Raw genomic sequence first — 13,381 nt, 5'->3', positions numbered from 1 at the left:
TTATCCTCATAAATTACGCAAAAAGGGGGTAGAAGTCGGTTCTCACGCATTTGTGTTGAAACAGAGGATTAGAAATATTTTTTTTCAACACGTCAATTTCACGTTATCTAATAATGGAAAACAAGCACACAAACTATTTTTGAAAGAAAGAAAGTGCATGATAAATGCATTCCGAATGTACATACATATGGCATGTAAAATTTCCATCTACAATATTTTCTTTTTACATGGAGCGACGTATTACATAATTAATTCATCCAACTCGTAACAAACCAACATTAATAGCAAATAATATCACGGGCTGCCATAGCATTCTCTGTTTTAAAACTTTTCTCACTTAGATCGTTCGGCGCTCAGGGCCGACTCCCGCTACCCCTTTGCTACGCATTGCACTTGATGAGACTTGTACTTTAATGTTTGACCCCCACCATGACATCTCCGCTAGACAATTTCCGTCCAAGGTTGTGAGCAATGCACCCTGCCCCCTCTGGTTGCGCCACTGCGTGCCTGGTTAAGGCACCATGCAATGAAAAACAATTAGTTTTCAGTGAGGAGATTTTTGTTTGCTCGATCATTCATTTAGATAAATGAAACTGTAATATTGCGTGCATTTCCTGGCAATAAGATAAAAACTGCTTACGCTGAACTGAAATCGCTAAGTATATAAATTCTCCTTGGAGAAGAAGCTCCTCCTAGGACTTCGTAGGATTTAGTAGCTACGTAAGTAGGCAACACTGGCTGCAGCCGTCCACGTGGTGATGAAACACCTGGAGCGACACGTTGCCGGAGGGCTGTTTCCTTCCAGCAGGTTTTGCAGGTGCCCGGGTCTTGATGAATGCCCAGGTACCTTGTAAGCGCAGAGCGCCTTGAAGACCAAGAACCCGGGTAAAGACGCAAGTCGACTCGTTGCCGTGGGCAGGCGAGCAGGTAAACCTGTTATCGCGTGCAAGCGGGCAGTGGGTAGGTAAAAGGCAGACTATGCTGGCCTCTACTCACAGCGACCAGATGGGTGGCACAATCGATGGCGAAGATAATTTGTGCGGAAAAATGAAAAGTAAACTTATCAGAGTAAATTAATTGTTTCAGTACAAATGGGGCATATGATCTCTCTGCTGTTCTCAAATTTCCTCTTCTGTTATTTCCTTTAATTTTTTTTTCAACCCCTTCTCTGTGTAATTTTCTGGCAAAATGCTCTCCGTTCTGTGTATTTTTTTTCTGAGTTTGCGTAGTAATATTTTGAAGTAGCTACTGCTTCAGTACAATTCATCCGAGTATCATGGTTCATATGTCTTTCTCTTCAGAATAGAACAGGCTTTCAAATGGTACCACGCGTATGTGTACATCATGTATGAGGAAAGGGAAATCGAGGGTAATTCGGGAAATTTCCCTCCAAAAAGTCCCTTTTGGTAACTTTGGGGCCGTCTGGACTGGCCTGGATATAGCTTTCCGATTATAATCTACCTTGAAAAATACTATGGTCTATACGAAATGCATCCGCCAAGTTTCCTTGCACTATCTTCAATAGGGATGAGGGAAAAATATTTCGCAGTCCTGTTTGACAATACTATTAGATACTATTAGAAACTCAAAAACCAAAAATTAATCACCAACAGTTGAAATAACGCTACACCAAAACAAATGTATATAAAGCAACTGACTAAACACAGCACACAAACGAACTCACGTTTGCACTTTGTCAGCATAACACAAAAACAGTTTACTTTCCTCTGAACTACTTCTTCTTCTTCTTTGTCAGCACTGAAAATCGTGACTAAATAAAAGGTCGTCGTTTCTTCAATAGCAAAACATACGTTTCACCAACAAAAAACGTATTATTCCATTCAACACAGGTTACTTCAGTCAGAGATGTTCCCGGGCGTAATATTATGCCCAACACCGAATAAGCTATAGTGCAGATTTTTGTATGCTATGAATGTGAGATGTCTATAATTTGAGCATTTATTTTTTTTCTCCCTTTTAGTGGATAAGTATTACTAATGATGTTTTCCAATCATTTGGTATTATCCAATGTGTCCAGATATCATATCATTAAACAATTGAAACAATCTATTATGAAGTTTTTCCCATTGTATTTTCTTCTCAAATGTGAAAAAAAAATGTGGCATATGAGAGTTGCATTTCTTTTTGTCTACATATATACTGGAACCTAAATTAAAATGGAGGAAAATTTTAAAACATTTTGCTCTATTGGGACCACCAAGATTGAATGTACTGTATAATACAGGAAAACGTAAACTCGAGGAACATAGACAGGGTTGCTACGCGACTGGAAAACCTGGAAAACAGGGAAAAGTCAGGGAATTTGGTTGGTCAGGGAAAAGTCAGGGAATAGTCAGGGAATTTTGCATATTTTCTGGAATTTACGCTCATTTTGGAGTTGCAGGAGAACCAGTTACAAAATGAACGAACGGTTCATTTCCACTTCCGGATTCGGTTCTTGTGATTCCAGTTCCCCCAAAAGATTCAGTTCAGAAACTTGTTCCTCTCGTCATTATGACTTCTAGTCTGTTACATACAAAATTATGGTTCCTTTGCATTTCAATTCTATATTTATTCACTCTTGGTTCTAGGTTCTTGGATCCGTTCATTTTGTGACTCGTTCTTGTGAACCTGTTCAAGAACGGAATTTGGAGAGGCCTGAGATTTTTCCTTAGAGAACAAGCTATTCAAGACGAAACCTACGCACCAGCCATCCTCAGAATTTCTTGCGGAGAAAATGTTGCTTTAGCTTTGTGTGTAGTGATTAAATTTCCTTTCTGCAAGAACACACCCGTTCGGAACCTGTTCTCTTTTGATATGTGAAGCAGAGCAGGTTGGTGTTCAGACAGTTCATTGGTTTTGGATCTGCAATAACTGTATACTCCTTGAACCAAAGACAATGTAATACTTTCTGCCTTGAAGAGCAGAATTTCACGTAAACTGGTTGTGGTTGACGTCACACTGGACGGGTGCGGATGCCTAGTAAAATCAAAGGGACTCACTATTTCGTTCCCCCCGTGAACCCATTCTGTGATTTTGAGTTCTTCGTTTGCGACTCGTTCAGAAGCAACCTGATCAACTAGTTCATTTGCTGCTCGTTGTCGTAGTTTTTACATTGCAGAGATGTTACACCTGAGAAATTAGTGATTTTATGCAGTATCAGTGATGTCATTATTCGAATATGCACATGTTTTGTGCATGTAGAATGAATTTATTTTTTTAAAAAACTGGTGCGAAATAGAGGAATTAAACGTACGCTGGTCACACATCGTTGTTAGGTTAGGAATGTTGGTTTGCTGCCGATAGTAATTTTACGTATTTTTTGCGTGTAGAATGAAATTATGCTGAAAAGTGGTGAAAATGGGCCCAAGTTCCTTTTGTTTTATTACGATTTCATCATACCAATATGCAACTTTTACATGGTTAGATTTAGATTTAGTATGTCTGTTAACCTTTTGGATCCCAAGCACCTCAATCGAGATACCAAAATGTAACCCTCGCGGTCCCAAGCATCTCGATTGAGACGCTGTGTCAAGGTCGTAGTTTTTACGTTATAACTTTTCTATTTTTTGCTAGAATTTCGATTTATATATATATATTGTTCCTAACAAATGTATTTAACAGAAATGTTTCTTGCACTTCTTTTTCTTCATGAAAATGGAGGGGAAAAGGCAGGAAAGGGAACTACTTCTCTTTTGTGTCTCTTTTCAAGGGAAAATTTTTGCCGGCAAAGGAAGACTGGCTCTGTTGTTCTAAAGCAATGCTTTTCACTCCCGCCTGGTAACTGCATTCGAAGGAAGCATGTTTATCAGTATCCAATGTCAAAATGAAAGTTTTCCGTGCGAGCGCAAGCAGGGGTTGAGGGTAGGGGAGGGGGAAGACTGGTTGTTGAATCTGCGTTGTGAGAATGTAATTTCGAGGCACGATGAAGGAAACCTTTGTTTTTGAGCACAGGTGTTCCACAAGTTGCAACACAGGTAACCCTGCATTGTCTAAAAATAGAATTTCAAGCAGCTGCAAGAATCGGCGCTCATTTTTCACTGCATTCTAGCTTTTCGTCCGTGAAAGTTGTGCGTAGGTGTGTGTCGTTTTGTGCGTACAGTGGCATACAAGCCTTTTGTTTCAGGGGTACAACTCGCGTTACATTGGTCATATGACAATGATGAAAATATTTTTCTGTTTCTTACATGCCAGCGATAATTTCTATGTGCATTTTGAACTATTCATATCCTTTTTTGGGGGGGGTGGCGGGGGGACAAACCCCAATTTTTTTTTAAAAAAAGTATTTTTCAGGGTATTTCCCCCCTTTTTCCCTCTACATGTACGCCGAATGTGCATAAATTATATATCGTCTGAATCTGTGATTCATTCTGCGTACAACGGTATATCGTTCATATCTCCAGGGCAAATAGTCTCTGAGCTAAAGTCATTTCAAGGTACCGCTGCATTTTGAAGCTTGAATCAGTGTACCATTCCTTTTGAGGGTACAACTCAAGTTACATTGGTCATATGATAATAATGCAAATATTTTTGTGTTCCTTACATGTGAGCGATCATTTCTATGTGGATGTCGACACTGTCATGTACCTTTTCTTGGGGGAGGGTTGGGGTACCCCATTTTTTCCCCGAATTGATTGATTTAGTTTATTTTACTTCGCGTTTTGTGCCTCTTGGCTAATTTGCGAAGATGGGGATGAGTGATGAAATGATGAAATTGATGAATGGACATTCACAAACAACCAAGCCCGACCGGGATTCGAACCCGGGACCCTTGGCGTCGCAGCGCGATGTGCTAACCACTCGGCCACAGGGTCGGGCTTTTTCCCCGAAATTTTGGAATTTTGAGAGATAGCTCCCTCCTCCCCACCACATATACGCCGAATTTGCAAAAAATTCATATAGTCTGTATCTCTGGTTCATTCCGCGTACAACGGTATATCACTCATCTCTCTAGGGCAATTAGTCTCCGATCTACACTCATTTAATTGAAACTCTGCATTTTGCTCAAAATCGGCTCGGGACAAAGGAGGTTACTTGTGAAAATGGCCTTGGGACTCAAAAGGTTAACACATACTGCAGAGTTTTAGCGATTACTTAAGATTTTGTCAATATATGCTTTTGTGGTTAGGTTAGGAAGGTCAGATTTGGTTGTCTTAGAATTAAAATAAAGACCCTGAATGCACTCTACTAAGGTTCCGATTTATTTCTACATTCATTTCCACTAGTTTACGATACTTACTGTCGCTTGTCAACCAGAGAATTACCTTGTCCCCTTGTCCGTGGGAAGTGTGTATGATTGCGTAAGGTCATTTTGAAGTTTTCTTTTCAACATAAATAACTTTTTTCGAATCCAAACAGTGCTTATTATTTTAAGGAAGGTTCAAATTTTGTGTCACAATGATTGCCAAAATTCTATGGTAATTAGTCTTCCTTCTAGGAAAATTTGAAAAAATCATAAAACATTCGGAACTGTTACCTTTTAATAGACAGATTTCTAGGTTTTCCGTAATATAAAATTGGTTCCAGCATGTGGAAAACTCAAGTAATAGAGATATTTGATTCCAAAGTATGGCCCACGTATATATTTTTTTTAGGTGTATGGTGGGTCACCAGCCCCATTCACGTTCTGAATTTCCGAAATATGTACTATTTTCAATAAATTTAAAAATATAATCATTACATTTATTGCATATTTTCTAAAGGTACATGACCTAATTTTCTGTTGTTTCTCATTTGTATTGATATAATTGAGGTTGTATACAGGTTACATTGTACAGCTTTGATATATGCCACATTTTTTTATTGATTTTTTTTACACCACTTTAATTGTAATTACTTAGTGAAAATGCGGAAGTACAATAGTTTTTATTTTTTCATTGAATAGCATTGTATTAATCACTTGGTCAATTTTCAGCTAATAACTGTGTATAGTCATATTCTTAATAATTAACGTGCCTGCATATTTTATTCAAAAACATGAGGTTCAAAAGCAAAAATCATGACTGCAAACATGTCTGGAAAAATTTCATTTCTGGTCTGGAAAACCTGGAAAAGTCAGGGAATTTCATAATCAAAAAATCGTAGCTACCCTGATAGAATATATAGTAAAGGATATTGTAAAAGAGAAAAGGATTGGTAGGTAGTGTGTGATGAAACAAAATAGAACACCTAACTATTCTTATTTCGTAGACATTACATTAATAATAATGATATTTTTTTCAGATTCAGAAAGCCAGGAAAGTAGAGATTCGTCAGCTGCAAAGACACTTCCAAAAGAGCACGGATCCATGGATGATCTTCCAGAAGCCCTGTCCAATTTAAACATGGACCAAGAGGAATCAAACGATAGCAAAGCCAGCCTAGATCAAAAACACGAAAACAATACTGTAGAGGAAGTAAAAGCAGATAGCAACCAAAGCTCAAGACTCGACAGCAATAGTAGCATAGATGATGATGATGATGATGATACGGGCAGAGACGATAAATACCACACTGATCCCGACACCACGACCACGAGTTCGTGTGATACCGCAGACAAAGATGATGATGATGATGACCTAGACGATAGTTGGGATCCAGATTATTACTACGAGCAGGATAGTTTCTCATGAATCCTTGAAACGTTACTTTCGGTGTCTTTTATTTTCGTTCGTAACTTTACTTCTTAGAAACAAATCGATATGGCCAGTAGTAATGTGCTCAATGTCTCGTGAGACACCAGTAGAGCTGTTTTACTCGCATCATGACACTGGAAATTATTAGTTATTGTTTATGCTATTTTAATAATGTGCAAATTTGTCTTCTCTAATCTGTCACATTCTTTGTTTAGTTTCTTTTAATTTATTGTTCTTTTTAAACATACATTTTGCTGTTGAAGTGGTATATGTGTAGTAGTTGGTGTTAATAGTCAGGCTCAGAATGTCGTGAAAAAGAAGTGAGAAATATGAAAGTGCCTTCATGGTAATACACATGGTATTTTTGTATTGGTTATAGAGAACGTTGATGATTGAAAGTATAATTATGTAATCGATGCTGTTCGTTAAAAAATACTCAGTGAAAATAAGAGACATGTTGCAAGAATGTTGTTAAATTACAAAAAGAGAAAAACTGAAGATAATTTCCAAAATTTCCAACCTTCCTTCAGAAAATGAAAAACTAAATTCGTCCTTTTACCATAGTTTTTTTTAAGGAACGTTCAGAGAAGAGCCTTCAATATATTTACTAAAATTCAACAGCATTTCACCTGGACGTTTTAGTAGAAAAATTGTAGATCTGCACAAATTTTATTAAACACAAATATAGGAATATTTAATTTGTAGTTGTATGTATACATGTATGTCATCATAGTAGGTGCTATTTTGCATGATTATATCAAACTACAGTCTTCTGTTTACGAAAAATATCCTCCAGGTCATGTTAAATATGTGCTGTTTACTATTTGGCTTCGTGGAAAGGTGATTATTGCTAAAATTGTGCTGCAAATTATTACAAATTACATAATGTGCATGAGAAAATGCTCGCTTGAAATAACGAATACCATTGTTGGATCGAGAATAGCTAAAAATTGAATTGTACAATATACTGTTGTTAATAATAGTTGAATATTGGGAACAAACAAAACCTGTTGTTGAATATATACCTCCTTGTTTCGTCTAGAAATATAAACTATTATAATGTAGCTATATTTGTGTTTTAAAATAAATGTGCATGATATTCTGGTTTTATGGAAACGTTTAATTTTATTTCACCTGTTCAGCCCTCTGACAGTATTTGGTCTGTGCCAGAAAAGCAATAAAATATTACTAGTTTTCATTAGGTTTTCGTTAAGATTAAGGCTGAGCTGATGCCGATGTATTGGTATCGGTATTGAAAAGTATCTGTTGCAATGTATTCACTGATATCTTTCCAGCAATTTGATCTCTCAGATCTCTGCAAAAATACAGGGTGTCTAGCAGTCAAGAAAAAGTCAAGAAATTTTGTTTGTGGTCAAGATTTGTTGCTTTTTTTTTTTTTTTTTTTTTTTTTTTTTTACAGCATAGTGAATTTACATTGTTACATACCTGTACTGGAATTTGATAAAATTGAATATTTGGAAATCTCGTATTAAGTTGTGGTTAAGATTTTTTCTCTTTGTTTGTTAAGAATTACATTCTTATAGCCTGTGCGTGAAGTTTTGTAAAAAATATTAAAGTAATGTTGCCATTCCCCATCCAGGATGCCAGAAGCATTAATTTTTACATGCAACAAGTCTAAATATCTCGTTAAAGTACAGCTTCAGTTTTCGTCGTAACCAGCCTTGTGGTAGGGTTTTTCGTTGAATTAAAATAACTATTTTCTTAATTTCCAACTATACGAGGTGGTATCAAAAAGTTTCGAGACTAGTTATGTGACACGCCAGCAGATGGCAGCACAAGACTGCACGCACGTTCGCAGGGAGCGCTGACCTTCATGAGTCAGTGTGCCAAGAGACATCGTCCTGTGTACATCAGTAGCTGTGAACTGGTGCTCTTCTGACCATGTGCGTTACCACGTCTGCGAATTCATCACGGTCAGCAAGTTAGAACAAAGAACGAACGTGAAATTCTGATTGAAACTGGGCAAATCTGCCACAGAGACGCTTGATATGATTCGGTATGTTTACAGCTCAGGGTTGTACCCACACACCGAAGTTTCGTCACCATCCTCGACATGAAGGATGGATCATCCACGGCACGTTGACTGAGTTCTTGGCAGACTTCGATGCTCCACGACGACAATGCACCCTGTGGAAACAACATGATCTCACTTCTGTACTCACCTTACTCGCCAGATTTGGCTCCTGCAGACTTCGCCTTCTTCCCAAAGAAGATCCAGCTAAAATGTTACCGTTCTGACGCCATTACGGAGATCCAGCTCGAATCGCACAAGGTGCTTGACACGTTTCGAAAAGAAGACTTCCAGGACATTTCAGGAATGCTGCGAGCACTGTATCGCTGTGGAAGGGGATTATTTTGAAGGTGATAGTGTGTAAATGTAGATAAATAAAGTGCTCTCTTTTAAACAGAGCTAGTCTCTGAATATTTTGATACCACCTCGTACCTAAGTAGGGGGCGATTAAATAAAAATGTTAAGAAAAAGGGGGAAAAGGACATTAAAAAGTCAAGAATTTTGGATTTGTTATTTTGGTAGACACCTTGAAATACCTCTCGACACTTTGCCGGGTCTAATTATAATTATTCTGGAAATTATGCAAAATTTGAAGTTTATTGTCATTTTGCACCAAAAAATTAATTTTCTGATGACATGACAACATGTAAAGTAAAAAAAAGTAAAAGTAAAGTGTTCCCCTGTGCTTAGCACCACGCCATGAAGACACACAGGAGGTGTGGGCGTAACGCCCCACACTTTCTTGATCCAGTCATTAGTGAGGGTGATGTGATCAGCATCATGCTCCTGACCACCTTTATCCCCCAGGTACCCATGTCATTCGATGCTGGGTGGGCACCGGGGCCGCTTCCATCGTTAGAAAAGTTCTGGATTTGAGCTGGCTGGGGATCGAACCCGGGACCTTTAGCATGGTAGTCAGATGCGTTACCGACTGAGCCACCGCGGCCACCTTGACATGACAACATGTACCTAATTTAATGTTCTAATATAATTTTTTGTTTATTTTAAAGCAGAAATCTTGGTCAATCGATCCATAGAGAGTGGAATACGCTGGCCAAGTCGTCTGCTGGTTCCGCGCATGAGTGCGGCCATATTGGCAATAAACAACCCGTTGCTAAGGTCGGTAACATGGCGTTTGTCTATAGAGCGTTGCTGAGGTTTTGGAAAGATGAGCCGAAAACAATGAAGGATGGAGGGTTAGCATGTAAGGAGAACCACTTTCGTAGTTTCAGATACACAAGATAAGAAGGCGTCGTCAAAGTAAGGGTGAAAGCAAGCATGAAGGAAAGAATATGATGTTAAGGAAAGCGATACTTAGATGTCGCACGTGTTGTGACTAGCACTTCTTCGAAAATTTTGCAATAACTTTGTCTATGTGCGAAGAGATGTTTATTACCTTTCAGTGGCGGCAATTAGGGGGGGCGAGGGGGCAATTCCCCACACTTTTTCGCCCACTTTTGCCCCCGCACTATGTTAAATCTTATCTAAAAAGAGAAATATACTGTCTTTGCCTCCCAGTTTTAACACCTTGCCCCCCCCCCCCCCCCCCCGGTTTTGGAACCCAATCGCCGCTACTGCTTTCTTTATATTTACGTGAACCAGATGAAATATTTTACATAACCAATGTAGCCTCTATTCCTTTGTTACGAGCCTATTACGAGGACAAAAGGGTTGAACACAACATGTGCCCTTTCCTCTGTCCATCATTATCTTGTTATTATTTCAACTTATTACTTTATCATGTTCTTTTATGCAAAAATATTAGAATCAAAACAATTTGTTGTAATTAAGAATGGGCTGCCAAGCTGAAAACACCTTCAGGTCGATCAGTAGGCTCCAGGCGCCAGGAATGTATCCAGTAGCGTAACTAACATGCTCTGCGCCCCCCGCGCGCAACCTTCAGTTGTGCGCCCATACTCGTCTAAAAATATACAAATATATTTCTTTTCTAAAATATTAATTCACGCCCACATTTATATTAGGTATATAAAAACATGAAAATGCATTCATGTAATTTGAATCAATGTAAAAACTGATACGAAAGGTTAAGACAACAGAGAAGCTGTAAAATATTATATATTATAATTATATATGAAAACAGACTGTTATTACAAAAATTACGATATTGTCAAATGATCATTAGCAGTCCTCTGCATTTTTTCATGGAAGCTAATTATTTTGCTAGTTTTCGACCTCGATCACTCTCACTCCTGACATTGTGCTTCTCAAGTAATTTTTGATGAATTTTAACTTGGAAAATCATTTCGTCGAGGAAGATTTTTTTAAACTTCTCTTTTCTGTTTGGTAAAAATTGTAAGTAGGGTGAAAATTAGCGTTGCCAGTGTGTTGTCTTGCCTGTGTCTACCCTTCGGCTACGTAAACCATTCAGCTAATGAAGTTTTGTTTTCTAATCTGGTAATCCACTTCCTACTTGTGATTAACATTTTCAGTTTGCAGTTAGGGGCATAAAATATAATATGCTCGGTTGAAAATATATTTTAACGCCGAAAGTGAACTGTCGGTCTTTCTTAGTTTATCATTCTTACTGCTCCCCGAAGCTCATGCCCCTCACCCGCGCACCGCGGGGGTGTTATTTACGCCACTGCATTAATCACAAGTTCAATCTTTCGTTCAATAGTCCTTAATGCACACAGCGATATGCATAACTCGAAAATGGGGTGAATTTCTAAGAAGCGGGAAGATAAGCTTCTAGGGGAGAGATTTCTTTCGTATTATCTCAATTCCTCATAATCTATAATTGGGAGTAAAATATTTTCGGTTAGAAATCGCTTATTTACGAGTTACGATTATTCAGAACTTCTGGAAATTCAAGAACATAATATATTTTGGAAAGTGCCATTCGTTTAAGATGTAAATGCGAACCTAATTTCCTGATAACAGATGTGATACACCTTGAGTTTACACATTTACTTTGGATGCAATAATAATAATAATAATACGGTGGAGGCACATAGTTGTTCGGATTACAATTTAAACTGTAGGTCCAGTTCCGATTAGCCTTACTATGCATAAACTGGACTTAAAAACACCAAATCAACCAATCAATAAGAATAATAAATCATTGTTATCTTCATATGCATTTATTATTGTTGTTGATAGTAGTAGTAGCAGTATTCGTGCCTATTCATTTGTTTGCTGTTCCGGCTACTGACTGAAATCACTTTAGACACTCCCAATATTACTACTACTATTAAAATATGTCAATGGCCTGGCTACCCCTACAAGAATTTCTTTCGACGTCTATGACTATGTATTACACATATGTATTCTTCCGATCGAGAAAATACATTGTAGTTTTTGAATACCCATTAGTGCAAAGGCACGAAATATGCCTAATGTGCACAATGATTGTAATCATACGCATAGCAATAAGACACATCTGACCACAGGCAAAGAACCATGCGACTTACGTTCATTTACCCGTCAGCAAGCCTGTGTATCGGAAACCGAAGAAATCGTAAGTTGCCGGTCACTTCCATGGAGTGTGCCTGCTTTTGTTCTTCCATTGTTTCTTTAACTTGTCACCTGTAAGCAACCTGTATTTTATGTACGTATTCTTGTGAATCTAATCTTTACAGTGGTGTAAGATACATATTACCATTTTCGTTGAAAAACCCTGTCACTAAGAACAAAAGTATCCCTTGCGGTCCGCTTCCAATACTCACTGCATGGGGAAAGTACGGACAATGCGTTGTATATTGCCAGGTATACTGTTGCTATGGCAACAGCGCCGGAAGTGACGTTCACTAGACCAGCGTATACTAACACACTATTGTTAATGAATATTTTAAAGAACTTTTAATTTTATTACAATTTTCATATATCGGTATCGGTTGCAAGTGGTATCGGCTCAGCCCTAGTTAAGATCGTTTTTAAAACTTTTGACTTCAAAAACATGGATCAGGGTTCTCTTGTACTGGCTATGAAAAGCTTTGAGGAAGACTGAAAACTTGTGAAAGAATACTGGTTTTGTGAATGGATCCACACTCGCATGTGTTGCGTTTGTCCTCTGTAAATTCCTTTACAACCTCACACTTCAACCTTTCTCAAGGGGCTTTTTACACATTTTTTAACTGAGGTAAGAAATTTAGATAAGGGGATACTTCCCCCTAAACATTGAAGGGTGCAAAATGGCTGTGTGTACAGATGCCAAAAATTTTGTCATTCTTTCATTCTCTTACCAACATTGGGTTAACCAAGAACACAGTCCACTTCTTCACATAGAGTTGAACCTGACTGTGTGAAGTGGCCAATTCCAATGTTGTACAGGGGAATTCTTATAGAACCAGCCTGACAAAATGAGCTCTTAATGTAAAATATACCATATAGATATTAACGCAATTTATACATGACATACCTTGGATAGTGTGTTGTTTATTGTGATCAGAGCATGTGTTGAAAGTGTCTGCTGTGCCCAGGCAACAGGCCCCCAAGATCCCCTGACCTTACCAGCCTGGATTTTTGCCTATGAGATTTGCTGAAGGACAGGTATGCAAACAAACCACGTTCCTTAAAAGCTTTAAAGGACAACATGCCTTCTTGAAAACGGCACACAAACGTTCACATGTGCACCGCTACGTATCCTTGAACCTTGCATAAGTGCTGCCACCTGTCAGACCATCCGCACACCATTTGACTCGGCACAGCCCAAGGATTATGATGTAATTGTGAGCAGTTACATGCATCACCTGCAGACTTATTAGCAAATTCATCA

The 13,381-nt window shown here is 38.3% G+C and overlaps 1 protein-coding gene across 1 annotated transcript in view; it reads left to right on the top strand.

Moving 5' to 3' along the window:
• Pask (PAS domain containing serine/threonine kinase) overlaps positions 1-7,730 on the top strand; it is a 90,390-nt gene extending 82,660 nt beyond the window's left edge. Inside the window, exon 21 of the mRNA XM_083144424.1 lies at positions 6,223-7,730. Within this exon, the coding sequence (XP_083000550.1) occupies positions 6,223-6,611 (389 nt within the window). The 3' untranslated portion in view covers positions 6,612-7,730. The remainder of the gene's footprint in view (positions 1-6,222) is intronic.
• The last annotated feature ends 5,651 nt before the right edge of the window (positions 7,731-13,381 follow it).

The sequence above is a fragment of the Lepisma saccharinum genome, chromosome 23 (assembly GCF_977018435.1).
Source record: "Lepisma saccharinum chromosome 23, izLepSacc3.1, whole genome shotgun sequence".
Taxonomy (NCBI): domain Eukaryota; kingdom Metazoa; phylum Arthropoda; class Insecta; order Zygentoma; family Lepismatidae; genus Lepisma; species Lepisma saccharinum.
Note: the sequence above shows the minus strand (reverse complement) of the source record. Positions and strands in the feature narration are given on the sequence as shown.